The 24139-nt window shown below is 45.8% G+C and overlaps 1 protein-coding gene across 4 annotated transcripts in view; it reads left to right on the top strand.

Annotated features, from left to right (window-relative positions):
* Window positions 1–24139, top strand: part of Chn2 (chimerin 2) — a 277744-nt gene that overhangs the window by 244978 nt on the left and 8627 nt on the right. For all 4 annotated transcript variants that reach the window (XM_006992173.4, XM_076566835.1, XM_076566834.1 and 1 more), the window contains 3 exons: window positions 5127–5204; window positions 19964–20048; window positions 23894–24067. In XM_006992173.4, coding sequence (XP_006992235.1) covers window positions 5127–5204; window positions 19964–20048; window positions 23894–24067 — 337 coding nt within the window. The remainder of the gene's footprint in view (window positions 1–5126; window positions 5205–19963; window positions 20049–23893; window positions 24068–24139) is intronic.

A 24139-nucleotide genomic window follows, 5' to 3' on the forward strand; every position in this document is an offset into this window, starting at 1 on the left:
TGTGGTGAGGGGCCACAGACCCTGGGTTCCTTCTCCTAAAGAAAAAGAGGTTTTAGAATGAATGCCAACGATAGTTCAGATATGAACAGCTTATCGTATGTCCACATGACTAATGAAGTCTGTATACTATAGTTTTAAAAGTAATTATTATTTAATAGAACTAAGTTATAATTGTAGAACATTCCAAATATATAGAAGAAAATAGAGGCCTGTGACAGTTTCTCCACCCAGAGATACTATTGCTTACGTTCCACAGTTTGGGGTGAGAGGGAAATATTTTGGTCTATTTCTCTTACAAAATGGGTAATATGCCTGTATCTGGTTCAGCAGCCTGCTCTTCCCCTAATAATATGTGGGGATAGATGCTCCCATCATTGAGGTGTTGACTCACTTTGGTTAATGTTTATGTAATATACCATTACACACTTGAACCATCATTTATTTACCCTTTTCCCTCTAGTGAATGTTTTGGCCTTTTCCCATTGCTCAGTATTATTGCTTTGGTTAATCTCTATGTCTTTCTCTTTCTCTCTCTCTCTCTCTCTCTCTCTCTCTCTCTCTCTCTCTCTCTCTCTCTCTCTCTCTCTCTCTCTCCCTCTCTCCTGTCTGTCTTTCTCCACCCCCACCGTGTGTGTGTGTGTGTGTGTGTGTGTGTGTGTGTGTGTGTGTGTGTATTTAAATCTCTGTCTTCAGGGCTGCCCAAGAACACTGAAAATAGAACCACTGGCTCCATTCAGGCCTTTAATAAGTCACCAACTATTTTTCCTCAGACATAACTCTAACTGCCACAAACACCAGTGAGACATTAGAGCCCCCGCCTGCGGCTCCCCGGCCAGCGTGTAATAGTGAGTTTCGTCTCTTGCACTGTTATGAGGCAGCAGAAGCGGCAGTCGGGCTAGTGATTGCAGACAGGACGTAGCTTGGGTTGTAAGCACTTAAGGAAAACGCAGACACAAGACAGGGCAGTGTGAAGGGCCCAGGAGTACAGACAGGGACTGGGGTCACTGGGCTGACGGTGATGCTCTTCATCAAACCTCTTTAAAACACAGCACTGGGACTCACTTGGGGTCTGTGGGGAAATAATGAGCCTACAGTACTTTGGAAATCTGCAGGTAAGGCAGAAGGCTGTGGCTCCCAGAGGCCGAGAGGGGCCTGTCAGGAGCGGGTGGGGACGCAGCCAGTGAGCTCCCGAACTTCTAAGGTCCCATCTTCCTCCATGACGCTGGGTGCCCCCAAATGGCTGTTCCCCGCATCTTTTCAGCTGCTGACCCACCTTCTCTTCCCTCCACCTGACAACATTCTCTTGCTTTCTTGTTACTGGACGCCTTTCTGGATGCTAGATCCTGAACATGGAGAGAAAGAACAAAGAGAGACTCTAAAAGTAGAATTCCAACCCTCATTATAGGAGATGGAAAAAAGAGAGGGAGATGGCTAGCTTTTCACCGTGTATTCATAGCCTCACCTACTTGCCAGGCTCTCTTTAGCAGACACTGCTTCGAAGAGGACGTGGGGAGGGCAGAAGCCCCTCTCTAAGCCAGTCTACTTCTGCTAAAGTGGTTAAATGGTCAATCTTTGTTATGTGTGTTGACCACAATAAAAAATAAAATTTGCTCTTTGGTGGAAGAAGCCCAGACCTCCTTAGATATGCCGATGGACTGCCCACCTGCCAGATTTGGGACCTTGGGCAAGGTATGTAAGCTCGTAGTTCCTGTGTCCTCATCTCTAAAATGGAAGGAATTAGAAGTGCTGCATTGTAGACTCATACATCTTCAGTGAATCCTAACATGAAATACACCTAGCGTAGTACTTGGCACATAAGTAAGTGCACTTAAATGTTTATGCTATTAACTTAAGCCAGACAAGACCCACTGGAGAAGGGGTGGGCAGTACTGGGCAATGTCTTTCAGTGATCACAATGGGGATTCCACAGGTAACCAGTGAGGAGAGCCAAGGGGTTCTGCCACACAGCTTACAACACACCTCCAAACAAAGACTGAGCTGGCCCAAATGCCAGCAGCCCAGGGAGAATCCCAGGTTTAAATAGAACATACAGAGAGATGTGGAGACTTGTGTTGAGGACAGTGACTCGCTGTGGAAGATGGAAAGGACTGAGGTGAATCCCTGCAGATGTGCTGATAAAGACCCCGTGGGAGGCATTTCCTAAGGAGGGGAGGTCACCCAGAGATTCTTGTAACCATTTTTTTTCTGGGCTAAGAGGGGGACTTAGAGTATCCCTAAAGCTATCATTCTCCTGGGGAGCTAACACTCACAGTCCCTGTAAAGAGGATTCTAGAAGGACAGTGTGTGGTTCTTGCCCATGGCTGAATGCATCTTGTGTTTGGGTAAATGATCTGGAAACTGAAAAAGAAGTCACTGTCATGAATAGAAATAAAAATTGCTGGTTATAAGTAATAACACATACACACACAAGAAAAGAGATTAAATCTTGTATTCAACCAGCAATCCACCACAAGGAGAAGGAGACTCTGTTATCCACTTGCCATATAAATGGTTGTTTAATCTGATTCTCAAATGGTATAATCATACACTTTGCCTCGCACACACTGCAGTACTGGCCATTTACATCAAAAGGTCTATGCTCCTTTACTAGCCATGAAGATTTGAGAAAAGATCTTTATTCATGACCTCCAAAATTTTACCCTTAGGCTAACCCTGGAAACATTTGTAAGGTCTACCAAATCCCCATTTCAGCCCCTTCATGGGCAGCTGAACTTCAGGAACGGGTCAGGACCACATCAGGGCAAAGAGTCTTTAGAAGAGAATGGCCTTGGGCAGTCCTGGTCTTCAGAGGCTGGAGTGTAGGCAGTGATGATCATAGGATGAGTGGGAGATCCCACCCCATGGGGAACACCTTCGCTCCCCTTTCTCCAGACTTCTGGCTCCCTCCATGTGCTAGGGCTTTCTAGAACCTTGTATTTGTTCAGTCGATGCTATAGCAAGGAGTCCCATTAGAGACTTGCAGGGGGACCCAAAGGTGACCCAGGCACAGGGGGATTACCTGAGTTCTTGGTGTAATGGAGAGTCAGGACTGTCACTGGTTCCACTAAGACAGTGGTATGTGCCATGCAGAATGGTACTTAAGAGGGCAGAGTGCTCCGCCAGTGGGAAGTTGGAGACTGTTTTCTTGGCAAGGGTGGCATTGAAGTTGGAGTTTGCATGTTGATAAGGATGTAGGTGTGTTTAAATGATGCTGTAACACCCTAAAGGAGAACAGGAGCTGCTCCATGGTAAAGCTGCATGTGCCAGAAGAGAGATTTTTCTAGGATTTTTAGGGCAAATAGATATTGAGACCAGCAAAAGCTCAACGCCACGATTTGTTTCAGCTGTGAAGGAGCATGGGATTCTGCTACTGATACAAGATGTGTGTCCTTCAGCAAATTATGTTACCACTCAGTGCCTTGGTGTTTTCATCCAGAAATGGGCCCTTCTCCCCTTATGCTGGAGATTCAATGAGTATATGTACTTGAGTGCATGCTGAGTGTTGCCTGGCCCAGTGTCAGTTCCTTCGAGTGACGAAAGCTTTGCCTGCCATTTCTGATTTAAAAAAAAAGTATTGGGATGAAATGGGAGAATGGACTTCTTTCTGGACCAAGAGGAAATGAGGGGGCATGGAAATGGAGAATCTCACAGGGCAAGGACTGATGTCATGAACTGCCACAGGGAGTTCATCCGTCTCTCTGCTCACCTCGCCTTCTGCATTCTCCCTTCTTGCTAGCTCCGAAAGTATTGATTTTACTGTCTGTCTGGTATTAGCTGTATTAAAGTACTCCCAGGACACCCCAGTCCCCCACTTTTATTCACGGAGAGACCTGGGACCAAACACTGTGATCCCAAAGGAGGCCAGTCCAATGCTTTTAAAGGCAGAACAGGCAGAAAGGTGGCGGGGCGCTATCGCCATGCGCGTCTGAGATGCTCTGTTTAAAAGACAAGCAGCAGTGATGTTTGGGTTTTAGGTAAGGTAATCTCCTTGTGGGATTGCAGGAGCCGGGAGAGCGGATGAGGGAGAATGGCAGAAGCCTTGCCTCTGACCCGCTGGCCTGGGAGCTTGCTGAGCCCAGAACCAAATGTTTCACACTTCTCCCATAAGCTGCTTGGGCTCAGACTCCTGCAGTTTGATAAATGTGTTAAGAATAAAGATAAGGTTTTCAAGTTCTGGGCAATTTAAGAAAATATAGGTGCCAGTTTATTCCTATAAGATTAAAGAATCATGTGGGCTTAAAAGTTTAGTCTACTGGAGGTCAGCCCAGGATGAGGTTCAGAGGCCCAGAACAAATGGATACAGCTTTGACTTAGAACACCACAAGGTGTGTGTGTGTTGGGGGGGGGGTGTCTATATATCTCTGTGTGTGTGTTTGTGTGTGTGTGGTGGGTGGGTGGGTGGGTGTCTGTGGGGGGGTGTCTGTATGTCTCTGTATGTGTGTTTGTGTGTGTGTGTGTTTGTGGGATGTGTGTGTCTATATGTCTCTGTGTGTGTTTGTGTGTGTGGTGTGCCTGTGTGTGTGTCTGTGGGGGTGGGGGTGTCTGTATGTCTCTGTATGTGTGGTGTGTGTGTGTGTGTGTGTGAGAGAGAGAGAGAGAGAGAGAGAGAGAGAGAGAGAGAGAGAGAGAGAGAGAGAAGGCACGTGCACACATGTGCCTGTGCACACATCGCTGCCTCCCTGGGTCCCCTGCGCTGACTGGATAATCTGGGGGTGGCTACCCATGAATGTGTGCTATTGTTCCAGGCACATGCCCGCCTTAAGAAATAGCGCAAAGCAGGCCCATCCCTCCTCAGCCAGAGCCCCCCTCCATCACTCAGTCGGTCCCTTCCAGGTCACATGCCTCAGGGCTCTGCAGACAGGACACAGCTGCCTCAAATCTGCTGCCACAATCCCAAAGCTCTGCTGGCTTTAGAGAGCTCCACAGGGGACACTCGGAAGATCCGAGACCCAGGCACTATGTTCTCTCAGGAACTGTGGCTGGAAAATGAGAGAAAATGTGCTATGGTTCGGAAGGCCAAGCCCGGCAGGAAGCGCCAAGAGCTGCTGGCCATTGCGTTTGGGGTAAAGGTGGGACTCAGAGGTGCCATTCTGTGGTCTCCTCTCAAGCTCTTTGCTTGTTCACAGATCTCCTCACTCGTCCGAAGAGCTGCCCTCACACACAACGACAACCACTTCAACTATGAGAAGACACACAACTTCAAGGTAGGAGTCTGCATCCTTTCTGCTGCCCTGCGGGGAGGGATGTGGGGGTGGGAGAGGATCCTTGATGACTTCCATCTGGTCTCTAGTCAGAAAGGCAGGAGGCAGCAAATTCCTTTGTTTTCCACATACCCGATGCCTTGTGTCAAACTGAAGGCCGGAGAGAGCGGCTGGCTCCGCGCTACGGCTCTTAATACCTCCACGTGTGTATTAACTTGGTTCTGGGAAGCCAGGCCCGCTTCCTCTTCATCTTTCCATGCCCGGTGAGAGGGAAGCAGGAGATTCCCACCCGGTGGCATTGAGGAGTTCTGTGAAAAGCCTAGCAGTACTTTTCCACCCTGAAGGGCTGCTGCTGTCTCTGGCAGAGTGCAAACAGTTGTCCGGTCCGTGTGTGCTGTTCTGTCTTTTGTTTTCAGCGGTTCTGAGGAGCCTGTTTCTTTGTAGACAGCTGCAGATGTCATGCGGGCGGAGAGAACCCATTCACTAGCTTGTGTGTGCGCTTTGGATTCAGGGGCATCTTGCAGCCTGGCCAAGCTTGACCCCGCTCTCCAGTCTAAACAGAAAGATAGGGAATCTAGTGAGAGTTTGAGTGGTTTTTCCCATGTACTGTCATCCTTTGAGACCAGCTCTGGGTGTGAGCCGCGCCAGAAAGTTAGGGCCTGTTTCTTTTACCCTGCTGTGTTGTCCCAGAAGTGTTCAGAGGAGAAACTGATGGGTGACAAATTGCCCAGCATGGGAAGCCACTGGGGGGAGGGAGGATGAGGCCATGTTAGAGATCCACCTAAGCAAATGGGTGATGATATGTGAAGCTGGGGGTTTTCAGATGCAAGACTCCGGAAGAAAAGACTAGGTGGGGACTCGAGTGTGGCTTTCCCTCTGGGGCCACTGATCATGGGAATGAGACTGAACAACAGGAACGAGGAAACCATTTCTGCTTCTGCTCATGAAGGGTCAAGTCCTTCCTAAGGCTATATGTGCGCCTGTTACATTGGCATCCGTGTTAGCGTGTTAGCCTGCTCTATCTCTCCGCTTCTAGTTTTAGAAAGCATGCAGCTCAGGCCTTTGTCTGCTGCTATCCTTGATCACAGAAATGCAAGTCTTCGGCACTATGGGTTTAGTGAAGGCATGGAGAGTTACGTTGGTCCGGGTCTCTTCCACACTAAGACGTTTATCATTCTCCCATTACTGAATAATGACAGGTCTGGAGCATGAAGTATCTGAATATTTTTTTTCTCCTTCTGGTTTTCTGTTTTAACCCCCGTGATCTCTTCTTTCTTTAAGAAAGTGTTTTTCTGACTTTGGACAGAAATCTCTGGTTTGGGCATCCTGTGGATGCACTGCCAGGCCTGACTGGATAGGTCTTGCTGGATTTTCAGATCCCTTCCCTTCCTCTCCAAAATTCCAATGCCTTTGCTCTGAAGGTGCAGTTTGATTGCATTAGTATGAAATAGCTTCTCAGTGGATATTCCCCATGAGTTCAAAACATACGTGTACTCAGGTGATTGGCACTTTCAAAACCAACAGCCAGTCTGTTTTAACTTATTCTCTGAAGCAGAAACATTAAGACACTTTGAAAAAGCATGGGTGAATCTTATTCCCTAACTTTGCTCCCAAGATATGTTTGTAGGAGAACAAAGCATTCAGTGTGCCATAGAGAGAGAATGAAAAAGACAACAACAAAACCCAGTATATATGTGTTGTCCCAGGTGGCTCCACGAGACAGACAAGAACACACCTCTTTTGTGGCTTACACAGACATCTTTGAAACCTAAGAGGCCCCGGAGTGGCTGCCACAGTTAGCTGTGGCTTTCAATGGTACTGTTTCCGCCTTTGTCCTTCAGAATACGTGGCTGGGGCTGGAGGAGGCATTCACTGTGCTGTTATTCATCCCGTCCACCCTAGATCCTTTACCTCTTCTTCCTTCGACTGACTACAAACAGAAAAGTAGCATGATCTTTTGGGAAAACATTCTAAAAACATATCATTGCTGTAAATATATCCATGGGTTTTTAGGAATACATCACTAACTAAAGAAAGTAGGCTTTTACCAAGGGCCCCACTAACTACTTGTAATTTGTGTTTTATACCTTCATTTTACATCAGCTTTTTTATTTACGTTGACCTCTAATGGGTTATATTCTGGAACTTTCCTGATTTATTATTGGAAGATATGATGTACATAGCATGGAGTTAGTGTTCTAACAAGAATGCATAGTCCTGGCTTTTGTGCTTATCAGCAAATAACTTTTGCTTTGCTCCTACCTGAACTCTTACCTGAGATAGGAATCTGCCGTCAGGGCCTGCTACCTCACCTCCAGCAAGCCTCCTTGCCCACTCAGGTCTGTTGGGGTGGGGGGTAGTTAAAGCAGCCTCTTCCATGCTGTGCTCAGGAACTTCTTCATGCGGAATGATCAGAAGCTCTCACCACTACACAACACTGGGAGAGTGCCCTACGAGGACACTCCAGAGAACAGAGCATACCTGGTACCTGCTTTTCACACAGCACTGCCTAGAAATAAAAGAAAAAAATCCAACCAGTGCAAAAGCTTTGGAGGGTATGCCTCACTCCATGCAATAATCATCCTTTTCAAACTATTTGCTAATGCTGTTTTGGTTCATTCAAAGATGGAGTTTCCAAGGGCTCCTTGCACTTAAAACACTCAAAGACAGTGGTAAAATTAAGACTCCAAGGTAAATGAAAATTGTTTCTAGAGGACTAGAAAGAGCTTCCACTCTGTCGTCTGGCTGGCAGGGGAAACTCTCTTCTGTCAATGGAACAGTCTCTTCAGGGCATTGGTAACTCACCTCTAAAGCTCTTCAGGTGAGCAAACCCCAAGCCCCAGCAACATACATCCATGTCCTTCCATGCCATCAGCACCCTGGCAAGGCAGCTGCAGATAAGGACCGTGACCACTCCCTGATATCTGGCAATGAGCTGGGCTCTCTCAGCTTCAATTTCCTTGCCTGTAAAATGGGACTGACGTAGGGTTTAAAGACTGCATGCCGATCAGCAGGTAACTCTTCTGTGATTGCTGTGCCCAATGCTTTCTTTGCAGTGGGCTAATTAAACAGGGGGGAAAAAAACAAATGTGAATGATGTGTTGCTTCTCTGTCCCTTGGGTGAGTTCATTTAATGCACACTTTTACTATGACTTTATTACTCATCCGTTTGTGCCTCTCACTCTGCTCCGTCTTGTGTTTGGTTTTCTATATGATGTATTTTTTTATTTAATTCCCTCACTTCTGCATGCTCTTCTTTCTTTCCTCCATTTTTCTCCCTCTCTTGTTAAATATGTATAACAGAAAACGAAATGAAGTCTGTTGATGCTATTTCTTGAAATGTGTTCTGCCATGTACCTGAATGTCCCTCATTTGTTTAAAAAATAGATGAGGGATTAAAATTTTTTGGCCTGGGTTCCATGTGTATTTTACCCAGTTTTCAAGAAGTTTGTCATATCTGCGAGAACTCTAGTAAGTTCCTGCCTCTGTCATAACAAATAACCACAAATTTGGTTAAAGGAACAAAAAATGTACTTTTTCATAGTTTTAGGTGCCAGAATCTACAGCCAAGCTGTGGGCATTGGCTCCTTCTGGAGATGCTCCATGCACTTGCCTACCTATCCATGTGGTTGGCAGTCCTTAGGGGTTCCTCGGCTTACATTCCTGCCTCCATCTTCCTATCACCATCTTCTGTGTCCTTGTAGGTTTTCTTCAAGGTCACCAGTCACTGGGTGCAGGGCCATGCTCACCCAGTACAGCCTCTTTCTGATTGTGTCTCCCAAGACTTGATTTCCTAAAGGCCACATGCTCAGTTGCTAAGGATTAGGACTGGATCATACCTCAAGACACAGTGCAGCCCGTCTCAAGGACTTCATTGATTTTTTTTTTTTTCAGGAGACTTGAAGGGGAAGAACCTCTTCCTCATCCTGAGGGTACATCTTTATCCTCCACATGAGTTCAAGCATGCAACTTTATTAGAGGCTTTCAGGCCGCAGAATGAAAGCTTTAGATGGTAATTAATGTCCACTAAGTGCCAGTCTCTAGTGTGGGTACCACTGCTAAGGTCCACGGCTACTCGTTTAACATCTTGATGGTTTCCACTGACTGATGTTTTTCCTATTTGTGCTTCATGGGTCTGACAGAAAGTGAAGAAATGTCCTTGTCTCTTTATTAAGCATTTCTTCACGAATAAAAGGTACAGTAAGGACACGGCAGTCTTAAAGGAGCTGGACGACCTTCCACTTGGAGGGTTGCATCCGAAGTGTCTGTTTGTTGTGGTTTGTTCGTGGAGGATGTATACGTTGCCATTAAGGATCTGGCATGGCTATTAGTTAAGACGTGTGGTTAGGCAGCTCCGGCTGCATCATAGGCATGGCCTGATGCAAAGGTGTGAGGTGCCATGTTGAAACAGTAGTCAAGACAAGGCAGGAGAGCCATTAGTCAAGATGGCCTACGACCACTGTGCCATTTCAGAGGCAGGCCTGCCCCTGAGCAAAGCCGGAGAGGAGGTGTGTCCATCTCTAGCACACCCCCACCTCTGCTGTTTGTCCTGCCTGGTTGGCTACTCCTGTCCGCGGTGTTCCTCCACCGAGACATGACGTCACTACTCAGTAGACCCAGGCTCCTCCTCCACTCCATTCTTCCAGGGCTCCTTTCTGCTGCTGCTGCTGCTGCTGGGACACATGTTAAACTTGGTTTGGAAACAATCATCTGCTTTCTGATAAACCTACATGGGAAGTTACTCAAAGGTCCTCTGTTAGGTCTCTGTGATTAACCAGGACTTACTACTGCTCCACAGTGAGGATGTGTGTTGGTAAACTTTCCATCGCTATGACACAATGCCTGAGATAAACCCACTTAAAGAGCAAAGGGTATGTTTTGGCTCATGGCTTCAGAGATGTCAGTCCATGGTCTCTTGCATCTGTCATGTCTGGGGCCTGTGGTCAGACAGAACATCATGAATCAAAGTGCACGTTCGAGCCAAGCTGCTCACCTCACGGCAGCCTGGAAGCAAACAGAGAAACAGAGATGTGTTTCCCCTCAAGGACACATTCTCCGATGCTCCCACTTCCTCCGACAAGGAAAACTTCTTCTACCTCCTAAAGTCGCTATCACCTCCCAGGAGCCCCGTAGCTGAGGACCAAGCCTTCAGCACATGAGTTTCAGGGGAAACATTTAAAATCCAAATTGTGATAGTATGTGCTTAACATAAAAAGAGCTTGTTTGTGACCATAATGACTTAATTAATCCAGTTGTCCTGGTTTAAACAAATCCTTTGGGACCTAGTCGCATGCCATCTGCACCTAAAGCAGCAGTTCTCAACCTGTGGGTCACAACCCCTTTCACAGGGGTCACCTAAGACCCTCCAGAAATGCAGACGTTTACATTATGACTCACAACAGTGGCACAATTACAGTTATGAAGCAGCAATGGAAATAATGTTATGGCTGGGAGTCACCACGACATGAGGAACTGAAATAAAGGGTCGCAACATTAGGAAGGTTGAGAACCACTGCTCTAAAGGGACTGTGTTCACAGCAGGAATTTCAATCATGTGTGAAAACAGCTTTTAGAGAAGGACCTCATGTAGTCAGATGTCTGACCTCCATGCTAGGGCGGACTCAGAGCGCGTCCCCCACCCAGCTAGTCTTTATGTGCATGTCAGGGTATCTTCATCACTGTCGCTGTGAATTCCTCACAGACCATCAGAGCCCAGGATAGAGAAAAGGGTCTAATGCAACCCCCAGCAGGGTGCCCATGTTAGGCCACACCAGGACGTGGCTCAGCCACACAGCTTCACAGTGTCCGTTACGGGCTACAGAGTCCGACCCCTATCAAGTGCTTAACTGTTTTTAATTTTTTATGGACTTTGTCTGGACCTAAATAACACAAAATTCAAAAGGACTATTCTAAGTGACGAAATGCCTGATTCTGGCACTTTCCACCCGGAGAAATAATTACGCCTTTTGTGTTTTGTGTGGGACAAGAGAGTGAGCACCAGTGGTCACAATTCATACTAGGGGACTCCCTCTGAAACTTTCCAGAAAGGAGAGCCATTCAGCCCTGTATGCCTTTATCCACCAGCGCAGCCCACAGGCTGCTTGTGTGCCAGGTGCCAGAGAGTGCTGAGGGAGAAACGGCTGCGCTCTTCTGCCAAGGGCTTCACAGCCAGGACGCTTTTGACCACAGAGAGGACATTTGGCCATGTCTAGAGTTGTGCTTTTTTTTTCAGAGACAGAGTTTCACTGTGTAGTCCTGGCCATCCTGAAACTCACTCTGTAGACCAAGCTGGCCTTGAACTCACAGAGATCCTCCTGCTTGCCTGCCTGCCTCCTGAGTGCTGGGATCAAAGGTGTGCACCACCACCACCACCACCTGGCTGGAGATGTGCTTTTCACCCCACCAGAGTGTACCAATGCCATCCAGAGAGGCCAGGAAAGACGTGGCCAGGACCTCCCCCAGAGTAGTGTTACTCAGCTGTCTGTCCACGGCACTGGGGAGGAAAGACCGTGCTCCAGGGAATGGAGGAGCCTCTGGTTTCTCCTGCCCAAGCAATAACCAGGTGTGACCCCGCTTCACTTCTGAGATCAGGTAGAATCTGGTCTTTCCAGGGTGGTTTGCCTTAGACCTCGGGAGGAGGTAAGTGTAACCAGAGGGGGGAATTGGCACAAGAGTGCCTCAGTTCCAGGAGAAGAGCCAAGAAAGGCTTCATGGCCGGTGGTGTTTTAGGAACACGGCCCTCTTTTCTCCGCTATAGTTCCACTTCCAAATGAGCAGCTGCTGGCACCTGCTCCTGCATCTGGACCAGCAGCTGGGGGGGGGTCACCTTCACCCCTTTGCCTGCCTTGGTGTAGATGACTTAAGCTCTGCCTTGGAGCCTTTGCTGAGGAAGGTCCGAGGGCTCCCCTCAGCCAGGAACCCCAAGTCTTCGGTCTCTCGGGACCACAGTTGGGATGGCGAGCATGAAGCTGAGGCCTTGCTCCTGGTTTGTCAAATCCGGCATTGCCAACAAGGCCAGGTCTCTGAGCTTGTCCCCAGCTTTACCTTGGTGCCACATCTTGAGTCCCATTTTAAATGCCCAGGCAGCCACTCTGGGGAACCTCAGTGCCTCTGTTAGAGCCTGGCTTAGCAGGGGCTCTCTCACATCGTCTCTGCGGTGGCCCGCACCGAGGGAGCAGCAAGTGTCTCTGTTGCAGATGACGTCATTCCCTTCTGCTATCTCCTTACATCTGAGAAGGTTCACTTCGGGGTCAGAATTTCATCTGCTCCCGCAGGAAGGGAAAGCCCAGAGTTTAATTTCTCACATGAGTTCACTGTCACATGATTGTGGGAAACACAGTAAATCAGAGGAACAATCCTCTGTGGAAACCTGGAGGCCTTGACTGGACTACTGGCCTTCTGGGCAACTGAGGCTGATTTGCCTCCCCTCCCACAGTGAACCCTGGACTTCCAAAACCCAGGCTCTTGAATCTGGAAGGGTCTTTTGCCTACTCCAAGCCTGTCTTTTATACACATTCAACGGTCTAGAAAGTGGCTCTAGGCCTGTAGTCCTTTTCCAAGTGAAATGAGAGAGTCAAGTTCCTGTTTTTAATATGAATAATAGAACTGATAAGCTGGGGCAAAACGGTTTTGTTCTGTGTCAGTGAGTCTCAATCAAGGTTGCATTGCCCCACTACCAGGAAGCGTCTGGCAATGTCTGGAGACATTTATGGCCCATCCCTTGAGGGATACTGTGTGAGCCTCTGGTATGTAGACAACCAGAGATGCTGGGGGCCGGGGGGGGGGGGGGGTGGGCAGAAAGGGAAAAAAAGTCCCTGTAGTGCCCAGGATAGCCACCTACCTCCACAACCAAGAATTGTCTAGCCCCCAAATGTTAACAAGGATAAGGCTGAAGAACCCTGATATGAACTGATAAGGAAAAATAAAAATTCCTCACCACCGCACATCTTAAATAGCACTGGCTTCCAGCTTGAGTCTGGGCGAGTTGATTGTATGTTCTGGTGGTGTCTGCACTGGCCCATCAAAACATTTGCTCTGAAACCACGAGAGAGACCTGCCTTCCAGATTCAGCAAATGTGAGACAATAACATCCTGTTCATCTCCAGAGAGCCAAGTGGGGATGCCTGGTGTCTGCCTGTGACTTTCTTAACAGCTCTTCTTCCTCTTGTTTTTATTACGTGCCCATTTCTGGACCATTTGTCAAACATACCTTATCTCTTGTAATACCATCTTGTTGTTTGGTGTGGTTTTTGAATTCCAGGCAGACCATGCCAGTATAATAGTCTTGGACAAACACTCTTCCTGTCTGGAGAATTTTCTTCCTGTCTGGGGTATTTTAGTTACTGCCCTCAAGTCTGCAAAATGTTCTTTCTCTTAAAAAAAGATATTTTTTTTTTTTTTTTTTTTTTTTTTTTTTTTTTTTTGGTTTTTCGAGACAGGGTTTCTCTGTGTAGCTTTGCGCCTTTCCTGGAACTCACTTTGGAGACCAGGCTGGCCTCGAACTCACAGAGATCCGCCTGGCTCTGCCTCCCGAGTGCTGGGATTAAAGGCGTGCGCCACCACCGCCCGGCAAAAAAAGATATTTTTGAAAATCAATAAATTTCAGAGAATAGAAAGTGATGATTAGTGATTTTTTTTTTTTTTTAAGATACAGGATCTTTCACAGAAATGGAACATGTCGCATGTCAACCCAAAGAGGGTGGATCGGAGCACACCCTCAGCATTCCCTGGAGTCCATTCTCTCCTCAGGTTCCAAAAGAAAACTGAATAACACACCAGCCACAAAAATAAACAGTGGCCCATCCTCAAAAGGAAATCGGGCAGTGGGCCTAAAATAATATTTGTCTAACTCACATTCCCCCTCATTTTTATTTTGTTTTACTTGTGTGGGACTAAGCAGGAACATAGAGAGTCACTTCTTCCTGGTGGGGTCTACCTGCATTCACTGTTTGGTCCTGAGATGCGTGTTAGGAAAGGACACGTTAATGTGGGTTACATAAGGACAGGGCTGATAAGCACTATACTCAGTTTTGATGTGCTGGGTGGCTCTGCAGACTACTGGCAGAAATGAAGCTTAGAATTGTGCAGTGAGCAGCCTCTCATTTCTGGAAGTGGTTCGTAGTTAGCCCCCCATCTATGTGCGTTAAACACTGACACGGCTTTCCTAACTCCTGAAGCTGGCATTTGGACTTTTGCCCTGGGGAGGTTCCCTGACCCGCTGGGTATGCTCCAGGTAGCTTTGTATCATCCCTCTCCTTACATCCCTCACAAGAAAAGACTGTTTCAACACCCAAGCCCACCTTCCTGGGCCCCTGAGTGTGCCGACGTCTCACCTTGGAATGTTGTCACGTGCTCCCCAGTCAACAGCAGTGGTCCCTCCTACTCATCGGTCCCAGTCTGGTGCATGTCTGTCTATCTGTGTAAACCCTGTACCATCACTTACCTCTTTGTTCTTGCAAGAACTGGCTCTTCTCCCTATTATCCTGGCATAGATTGTCGTACATTATCAGATACATCACCTGACTCATAATCGCTTCCGTTGCCTATTTATCCTTATAGATGGCGAGATCCTTGGGTATAGGGTTTGCTTGCTTCTCTGCTGACTCTCAACTTCATATATACGAGGATAGGGCCAGGCTCAAAGCAGCAAGCTGCATGTAAACTAAATAGGCTCAGAAATGATGAGGCGATGGCAAGGTCACAGGTGAATATGGTAGGAAGCCTTTCATCTCTCTGTCACCCTCCCCCACTGAATGAGCTGCACACCATTCTGAGGTATGCCCATCACTGCTGTGTACCAAGTCTGCTGCATACAGTATATTGGGGGTGGTGTTATGTCTTTATGGTTTGCTCATGTTATAGTTAGCAGTCAGCTTTTGAAAACGCTCTGTGTGTGTTTTTTTTTTGGGGGGGGGGAGTATGTTCTTTGAATTGTTGGGTAAAAACCAAGTCCCTTTCCTATGTAGTCTATTAACATTTATCAGTTTCAGTAAATACATGTTGAACTCATCATAATGGTAGAGTTGTCAACATTTCCTTATAATTTTTCCATGTTTATTTTAGATTTTTGAAATTGCTCATATACATGTAAGTTCAAAGTAGTTCTATCTTTCTGGTAAAATTTACTAATGTTAGGCCCTTTTATCACTACAGCATGCAATAGGTGTATCTGGCTTATTGGGTTCACTGGGCCAGTAGCATTTTCCAAGTACATCTTTTTGGCGCCAATATTTCTCTGGCATTGTGTTTTGAGTGTGTTTCTTATAAATATTTGTTAAATACCACCTGCAAATCTGTTTTTCCTCTGAGTAGACCACTAGAGAATTATAAAATTTTACATATGCTCATTGGTTTTATTGCTTTTTCTTACTTTTTTTTTTTTTACTTGATCAAATCTGTGTGTCATTTTTCCCCCCTGAGGATCTGTGGATATTTTTCTTAATTTATGGATTCTATGCCTTTTTCCTATGTACTCAAAAAAAAAAAAGAAAAAGAAAAGAAAAAAAGAAAGAAAACCACTGTCTCTAATTACTGAAAGCATTCCTTGGTTAACAAATAGTTCCTTTTACATCTCCCATGTAAAGACCATGCAATGACTTGACTTTTACCCACATTCGGCCTTTTCACTTCTCGCCTTGTTCCTAAATCACTACAATTCGTTCTTTAGTGTTGATGTTTCATGCAGCTAGAACCAAGGGGACTGGCCCCCTTTCTTTTCCTCACCCACCACTGCATCTTGTCTAGTACTCCTTTTTCTGATTCCTGCCACTCATGGAAGCATATCCTTTATCTCTTTGCATGAGGATCAGAAGTGCGTATTGTCCACCAAAAAATATCACTGTTTACCCTTCTCTATAATTAAGTGGGTATAATTAAGTTAGGCTCACGATGTGATGGAGTTATTCTGTGATCTGTAACCTCATTTTTGCTGAAGAAAAGGTCTGCCTTCACCCTAACTGCTGTCCTTTTCCAGGTAAGTGGTTTTGCTGTTATGTCTACAGGGATCAGGTTTGAACAGCATTACCACAGTCTGTGTTGAAGCAGTGTTTGTTTGTTTGTTTGTTTGTTTGTTTTTACTTTGTGTGAAACTCCTTTCACTTTTCTTAATCTGATGTTTTTGTGCCTTTGGCTAATTCTGGAAAATCTTAACTGTTCCTTTCTTTCAGTATTGCATCCATCCATTTCCAATACCCTGCCGTTCCTCAGCTCCTCGGGGTCATCGTGCCTTTGTGTGTAATTGCCGGTTCTGCGTCTCCAGTGACTGACTGTATCAATCCTGTGGACAGTTCAGCAGGCCCCAGTGTTGCCCACCTTGTCAAAGCACTGTCTCCTGAGCCCACAGCTCCCTTGCAGTGTCTCCTTCCCCCGAGTGCCATCATAGACGAGCGCCTTCCTGTAGTCCTGGGGACCAAACCCAAGGCTTCAAGCTTGCAAAGCAAGTTTATTGCCACTGAGTTGCATCCGCAGAACCTCTTTCACATTTCACATTTTAGTTCGTGCCATGCTTTTGTTTTTTATTATAATTTTCTTTATTCTTGGGAAATATAGATATGTATAAAATGATATGTGATCATATAAACCCCTTCCTGAGGAGTTATTGGCAGTTGATGACTGTTGTGGGTGAAAGGATCATTGGTTTTTGGGAGTGTGGCCACTGGTAGATTTCCCACGATCCAGCGGATGGCCCTGTACCCATGCACATATGGACAGAACTAATTGAATGTAGTGGGTTTGCATTTGGAGACAGTCTTGCTGTTGCCCAGATGGGCCTGAAACTCTCAGTCTTCCTTCCTCAGCTTCCCTGAGCCACCAAGCCTGGCTAGCCAAGTGTCCTCATGGATTTTCCTACCGTTTTCTCTAGTTCATTTTCTCCACTTGTTCTTCAGTTCAAATTGAACCCTCGAATCCGGGTTCAGTCTCCAAAGAGACTGTTCCCGACAAGGTTTCCAATGACTTCCCTGTACCCAAATCGACATCTAGTACCTCTCTAATAGGGTGTCTTACCAGCATTCAACGTAGTGGCCGACCCCTTCCCTAAAACCATTTTCACTGGTTGGCTTCAAAATGCTTTGCTCTCTTGATCTTCTGATCAAGAATGGAGGAGCAGACATCGGCTCTCCCTATTTGCTTTCTCCTCCCTATCCCTAATACTCTTTAAGCCATTTGCCCAATTTAAAACACCGTCTATTTTTTCAGGGATGGCCACATGCATCTCTGTAATCCCCACTCCTCCTCCAAGCCACCAAATGCATGTGACCTCCTGCTTTTAACTAACACTTCAGCATGACGCCGTTGTCTGCAGCCTACCCAAAGCCCAGCACCAAACTTCTCCCCACTAGAGTATCGTTCCCACCTCATCACACAGTCTTACCTTCCACCTAGTTCTTAAGGGGGAAACAAGGGATCATTCATAACTGTCCACACCCTCTCTCTTTCTCAGAGACCCATGTGCATTCTACTGTGAGGTTGTACAAATTCTACCTTCAAAATATACCTTAATGCAGGCCCTTACCATATTTCCTGCCAGTGTTCTGCTTTCAGCCTCCATCATTCCTCAACTAGACCACTAAGCAGTTTCCAAACCTGTCCCACTGTTGACACCCTCTTCTTACCCATGAGCAGTACAGGTTCAAAATAATCTTTTGAATGAATCACTTTTCTACCTCAAATCCTCCAGGGTTGCCTTGTGGAGCCTACTCCAACTTTGCATCACAAAGAAAGTGAGAGGCCCCCTCGACTTTCCCTTTCCTACCCTCCTCCCATCTCCGTCCCTCCCCCCTTCCCTCTGTTCTAGACACTGCAGCCTGAGTTACCCAGTCACACCAAGCTCTTTTGTTCCTACAAAGCGTCCATAATTCCTTCTGCCCCGAATGTTCCCTGCCCTTCCTCCACAAAAGCAGCTTTTCTTCTCCCCTCAGTCACCTTCCAGGACCGTCCAGGAAAGGGCCTCCCTTTATTCTGGCTATGGTAGCAGCCCCACCTGTCCTCTGTAGCCCTTTTCATACTAGTTTTGTTTAACTTATATATTATTTTACCTTATGGTACAAGTCCGACAGTATATTAATAATCAACCTTACTGCCAAAATTACCTGGCACCTTTAGCATTTTTCTAGTAAAACATTAATGGTTGTTGAATCCAGAACATGTTCGACTCTTGGTGGCTCATTTTTCCCCAAGAGTTCTTTTAGTACGGAGCTCTGTTTCAGTGGGCCTAGAAATGAATCGTGGCATTTAGAAAATGCAAGTGCCTCGTGGATTCTCTGCATTCTTACAAGGAGTGCTTAGTCATGGGTTAGGATCATACCCAAATGGAACACTTCCCCCATGTAAGTAAAAATGGTTTTTGAGACCGGCGTCACCATTTTTCAAAACAGAAACGATGTACTGGGCAACTTAAGGAGCTAAAATACCCGAAAGGCAAGTACAGCTTAGTTTGACTGCATAGAGCCATGGCCATAACACATTCCTTCAGATTCATTACCACGCTTTCTTTTTCTGTTGCCGTTCCCACTGGAGTGCCACTGGGAGGCTGACGGGGCTTGCCACCCTCTAGACACAGTTGCCAGGGCAGGTAGATGAACAAAGGAAGTGAATGGCCTGCTCCTTCTTCAGGGGTATCAGGTCTACTGCTTCTCCTTAGAGAGTGCTCGCCTTCCCAAACTGTGACAATATTTGTTATTTTGGTTTGTTTGTTAGCTAAGAATAGTATTTTTAAAAAGTACTAGTACATGGGTCCCCTACCTTGTTAAGAAATATGATTGTCTGACTTATCTTAGCTTTAACTGAGGGTTAGAGAAGTTTGAAAGGACTTGGTCAAAACTCAGAACCTTGTCACATAGATTCATGTCCTCAATGTACGGTCTGTGTGGTTTTCAGCTCCTCTTGGCCTGGTTCCACAGCGAGGACTCCCCTGCTTCTGCCTTCTGAACTTCCTCAGTGCTGGAAAGCAGTTTTGCTTTGCATTGTGTCGTGCTGTGCTGTGCTGTGCTGTGTTGTTGTGTTGTGTTGCTGTGCTGTGTTGATTCATGGATTAATGAGTACCTCTGCACCTGAATAACCTAAGCTAAGACCATTCTTACTTTGTAGTGTTTGGAATATCGAGCAGCCGGTTGAGATACTGACCAGTAAGACCAGCACTTTGGTCAGCCGGGAGAGCCTTCCAAATTACTCACCTGAAAGCCATATATTGCAGGGCTGGCTGAATACAGCCCCTGTCCCTGGGAAAAGCCACCCCGTGGGCCCTTCCATAAGCCTGCTTTTTTTGCCAACTCCTTTGCTTTTTTAAATGCCTTTTTCTGGAAGTGGCTCAAAGCCTTGAAACCTTTTAATTATCCCATAACCATGGTTTATTTATATCTGGCTGGAAATTCTACACCTGGAGGGAGCAACTTCAGTCAAGAGGACACAGTAATTGAGTTCTTGCCCAAAACAACTTGCTGAGCTAAATGCAGGATGGAGAGACCTAGCAGCCAGCTTAGACTATCTTGGGTTTATACTCACAGAGCCTTGTTTGGGGTGTGATAGTCTCATTCCTTCTCTGTAGTCTCACTCTTTCCCTACATTCTGCTCATGCCAGGGTAGGCTGGATCCTTGGAGAATTTCTAAGATCGAAGCCTGTCTCTGTTTCTTCCAGCCCAGCATGCAACTCTGCCTCACTCAACGGAAAAGGGCCAGGGGCAGAGCATCGCTGCTAAGCCTTCTTTGTTTCATGTTTGATGCCTTCGGGTGACTGAACCTTCTGTGCTGTTCTGTTTGGCCCACAGGTGCACACATTCCGAGGCCCACACTGGTGTGAATACTGTGCCAATTTCATGTGGGGGCTCATCGCCCAAGGAGTTCGGTGTTCAGGTAGACACAAAACTTTCTCCTCTTCTACTTACACCAAGTGCCGCTTTGTTGAGTGGGAAGCGGCCTTCAGAGCTAGGGACTGTGACTAGATGAGCTCAGATGTCTCCCTTCCTTAAGGGCCCAAAGCACGCCCCCCCCCTCTGCTTGTTGGGGAGCCCATTCTAAGGGTTTGCAAGACTGAAACAGAACTTACAAAAGCCACCAGACAAGTCCACGTCCTTAAAATGCACCTGTCTCGCCAAATGAGCAGTAGCCCCTAAGAGAAAATGGTTGAAATAGATTCTAATGGAACTGCATAGATTTCTAAAATGCCATATTTCTTTCCTATCCCATTTTAGTATAGTAGACAAGACATAAAAACAACACTGTGTAATTGTGGTGAGTATTTGCCACAAACACAAGGCCGCAGCCTCGCCAGCAGAACCAAAGGAAGACATGGTTATCTCCTATTAAATGAAAAGGAGATGGAGTCCTAAAGGTGATGGCTCATTGCCAGATGCTAAGTGGTGAAACATTCATTTAAAAGCAGCAAGAGTCTAGAACTTACATTCAGTTCTTTGCCATCAAATTGATAATGAAACTACATCCATTAAATAATTTAAGTTTTTAAGTTTAAAAATAATTTAAATCATGTTTTTCTTCATCCTTTGAAAAATTTCATACAATGTATTTTCATCAAATTTGTTTTGATTTCACACACTTCAAAGTAGCTTGAACCCCAGGGTGTTTTCCATCTAGAAATGGATGTATACCCCAACTACAAATATCATGAGTCACATCTTCTTTAAGGGACACTGAACAAAATGCCAAGGGCTGCCAATCAGCGCATTAGCTGGGCTTTCTCGCTCACCCTGCCATGCTTTTCCTGGCACACACTGGAGCTGAGAGCAGGAACAGCTGCCTCTGGTTCTGACTGGAATACCACAGATTCTGTGGCTGCTTGCCTCCTTCCTATGACATGACGAACAGAATCAGCTGATGGCTCCCTCTGAGGGCTTCCTCTTGCCCGTGGTGCCCGTTTAGTTCATGGGATCATGCCTTCCTTCCTGCCTGGTACTGTCTTAGCTCCCATTCTGTAGGCACAGCAACACCCATATCAGTGCCTAACTGTGTGTGAATAATTCCAGCTTCCCATCCTGGGTCCTGAGGCAGGTGGCAAACCCAGATCAGAAACAGCCTCTCCAGAATGTTCTAATACCTTGCTGAACATAGAACAGATGTGCAGGGGCTTCACAAAGCATCCCACAGCCTGAGTGCAGTGGTCTACCAGCTGAATTACTCTGTGCTTGTTAGTTAGGTCTGTCCAGATTAGACCTACCAAAAATATCCCTTGTCACAGATATTATCCAGTTTCAGCAGGAAATTGGTCCAAAGTCAATATTATGGAAACAGGACTCTGGGCTCCAGTTAGCTGTAATCAGCAGATTTCTCTAGGATGGAAGGGGTTCTGTGATTTTTTTTGTATTTGCTTGTTTCTGTTTCTATTTTGTTTTAATGGAAACATAATATAAGGTTATATTGTAAATTGTCTCCAGTGGTTACTTTCTGATCTAATATTTCCCCCTGAAGATCAAGAAGACTAGAAATTGGCCATTGATCGTCAAGGGAGTCAACACAGGCCTCTGTTGTCCATAATGTAGATATTTTTTTAATGGTCCAGATTTTATTTGGGCACATGGAGTTCTACTGGTTTATAAAAATTTAACATTTTTATATTTGCTATGAAAGATCCTAATTTTAATAGGATCAGTGTTCTCTATAAATAAACTAAATGTCTTAAAGTCTGTAAGAAAATTAAGCACAGAATTTCGATGTAATCCTAAAATTTAAAGGCAGTGTCTGCACCAGACACTTGCAGGTTCGAGCTTAGAGCAGCATTGTTCATCGAGGTTGAAAGATGGATAGAACTCAACCCCACTGACAGACGAACAGATAACGTGCATAGACACACGGTGGAATGTTCATCAGTCTTATAAAAGACAAGAAGGCCAGGCAAAGTGCAAAGGAATGCAGCTTTTAGAATCTAGGTAGCACCCACTGGCTGTCACTGCCAGCGAGTGAGTCCAGGGTGTGTGTGTGTGTGTGTGTGTGTGTGTGTGTGTGTGTGTTTACTATTCAGTGGGCATCGAGTTGCAGTGCTGTAGGAACACGCAGGCTCTCATAGCAGGTGGCAGAGTAGCTATACAACAATGTTTTTGATGCCACTTAACTCTGCACATTAAAATGCAGAGGCAGCTGGATCTCTGTGAGTTTGAGGCCAGCCTTGCCTATATAGCAAGTTCCAGGCCAGCCAGGGATACACAGTGAGACCCTGTCTCTAATAAATAAACAAACAAATACAATATAATATTAAATTAAATAATTATTAAATTATTTTAAACTAAAATTTAATTTAAAATTTTAATTAAATGTGAATAAATTGCAATTTAATGGTTAAAATAGTAAATATATCTTATGTCTGTTTTGCTGCAGTTTAACAAAAATAAACTTTTAAATGAAGTTTGTAAGGTGTAGGGAAATCCACTAATGAAAGAGCAGCAGGTCAGGCCTCTGTGTCTCTGCCCTGTGTCCTTGCTGGGTCTGATCTGACTGAGCACAGGCACAGCGGCTCGGCACTCGATTGGAGACACCGTGCAAGGAGGTGACCATCATGATCACCTGGTGCTGGTGTCATCCCCACTTGATAAACCAGGATCCCAGGAAGAAAACCGGTTCGGGTTAGCGCAGTCCAAATTTAAATTTACATCTGCCAGGTAAATGAAATGAAACTGAATTCTACTTGGATTTAGTTGAATTTCACATGCTGATTAAGCTAAGACGGTTAGAACTTTTCCTTTGAAAGGGGGAGCAGAGAACTGAGCCAGGAAATATTACCTGGGCATCACCATTGGTGGCCACACGGAAGTCAGCACACGTCAGCCTTTGCTGTGGTTAACACTGCTGTTATAAGCAACTGACCACAATATTTATTATGGTTCATGTATCTCATATGTATAGAAATACCATCACTGTACCCAGGAAGAACAATGAGAAGACATTTTAAGTGCAGAGCACATTCACATTGAGCAACTTTGTCATGAAACTTTCATGTTCCAGAAAGTAAACTGTGTCTCGTAATTGTGGAGAAAGTTCGTTGGTGGATGCCAACTGCTAACAAGGCTTTTAATTTGTGCATTGAACTCAAAAGCACCTTTTCAGCTTTGGCTCTGGGTATAAGCTTTATAAATAATTACTGTAATCCTCACATTACAAGGCATTGTCGTCAAAGAGCAGCTCTCAGATCGTGTCCCGGAGTACAGTTCAACGTCACTTCCTCTGTGTCACAGCACAGCAACTAGAAGGGAATGGCCCCCTCCAACTTCCACCAAGAAGGATTAGAACCTTCAGGCTGGTCTCCAGGAAACACAGAGGGAATAGAAGTCAGGAGCTCTGCAAATCAAAGACCAGACAGTCCTGCAGACAGTTACTATGTATCCCACAAAAGAGCATCAGGGATTCAAGGGCACCTTGAAGGAGCCTCAATGCTCTTAATGAGCCAAAACTAACCCTGAGAATCTCTATCCCAGAGTCCCTGTCGACCCCCCAGGAACACCAGTATAAAGAGAAAAGGCCTCCTAGCACCCTGACCAGTGACCTATGTCAGCCAGGTGTTCTGTTCTTCTGATCCAGAAAACAGAGACAGTCAGAAGGACAGTACACAGTCATATAACACTTCCAAGTCAAGATGAATCCCATGCTCATCTAGTGGGAAGCACCCTCTCTGCATGGGATGGACATTCCAGGGAACTCCATCAAACCCTTGGGTACTGTGATATGCAAGGCTAATGTGGCTTCTTTGTTCACAGATTGTGGGTTAAACGTCCACAAACAGTGCTCCAAGCATGTCCCCAACGACTGCCAGCCTGATCTCAAGAGGATCAAGAAAGTGTACTGTTGTGACCTCACCACGCTTGTAAAAGCTCATAATACCCAGAGACCCATGGTGGTAGACATATGTATTCGGGAAATTGAAGCAAGAGGTTTGGAAAATACTCTCTACCGTGAAATTATTATATTAATTATATTACGTTTACTATATTACATTGATTTTA

The sequence above is a fragment of the Peromyscus maniculatus genome, chromosome 3 (assembly GCF_049852395.1).
Source record: "Peromyscus maniculatus bairdii isolate BWxNUB_F1_BW_parent chromosome 3, HU_Pman_BW_mat_3.1, whole genome shotgun sequence".
Taxonomy (NCBI): Eukaryota; Metazoa; Chordata; class Mammalia; order Rodentia; family Cricetidae; genus Peromyscus; species Peromyscus maniculatus.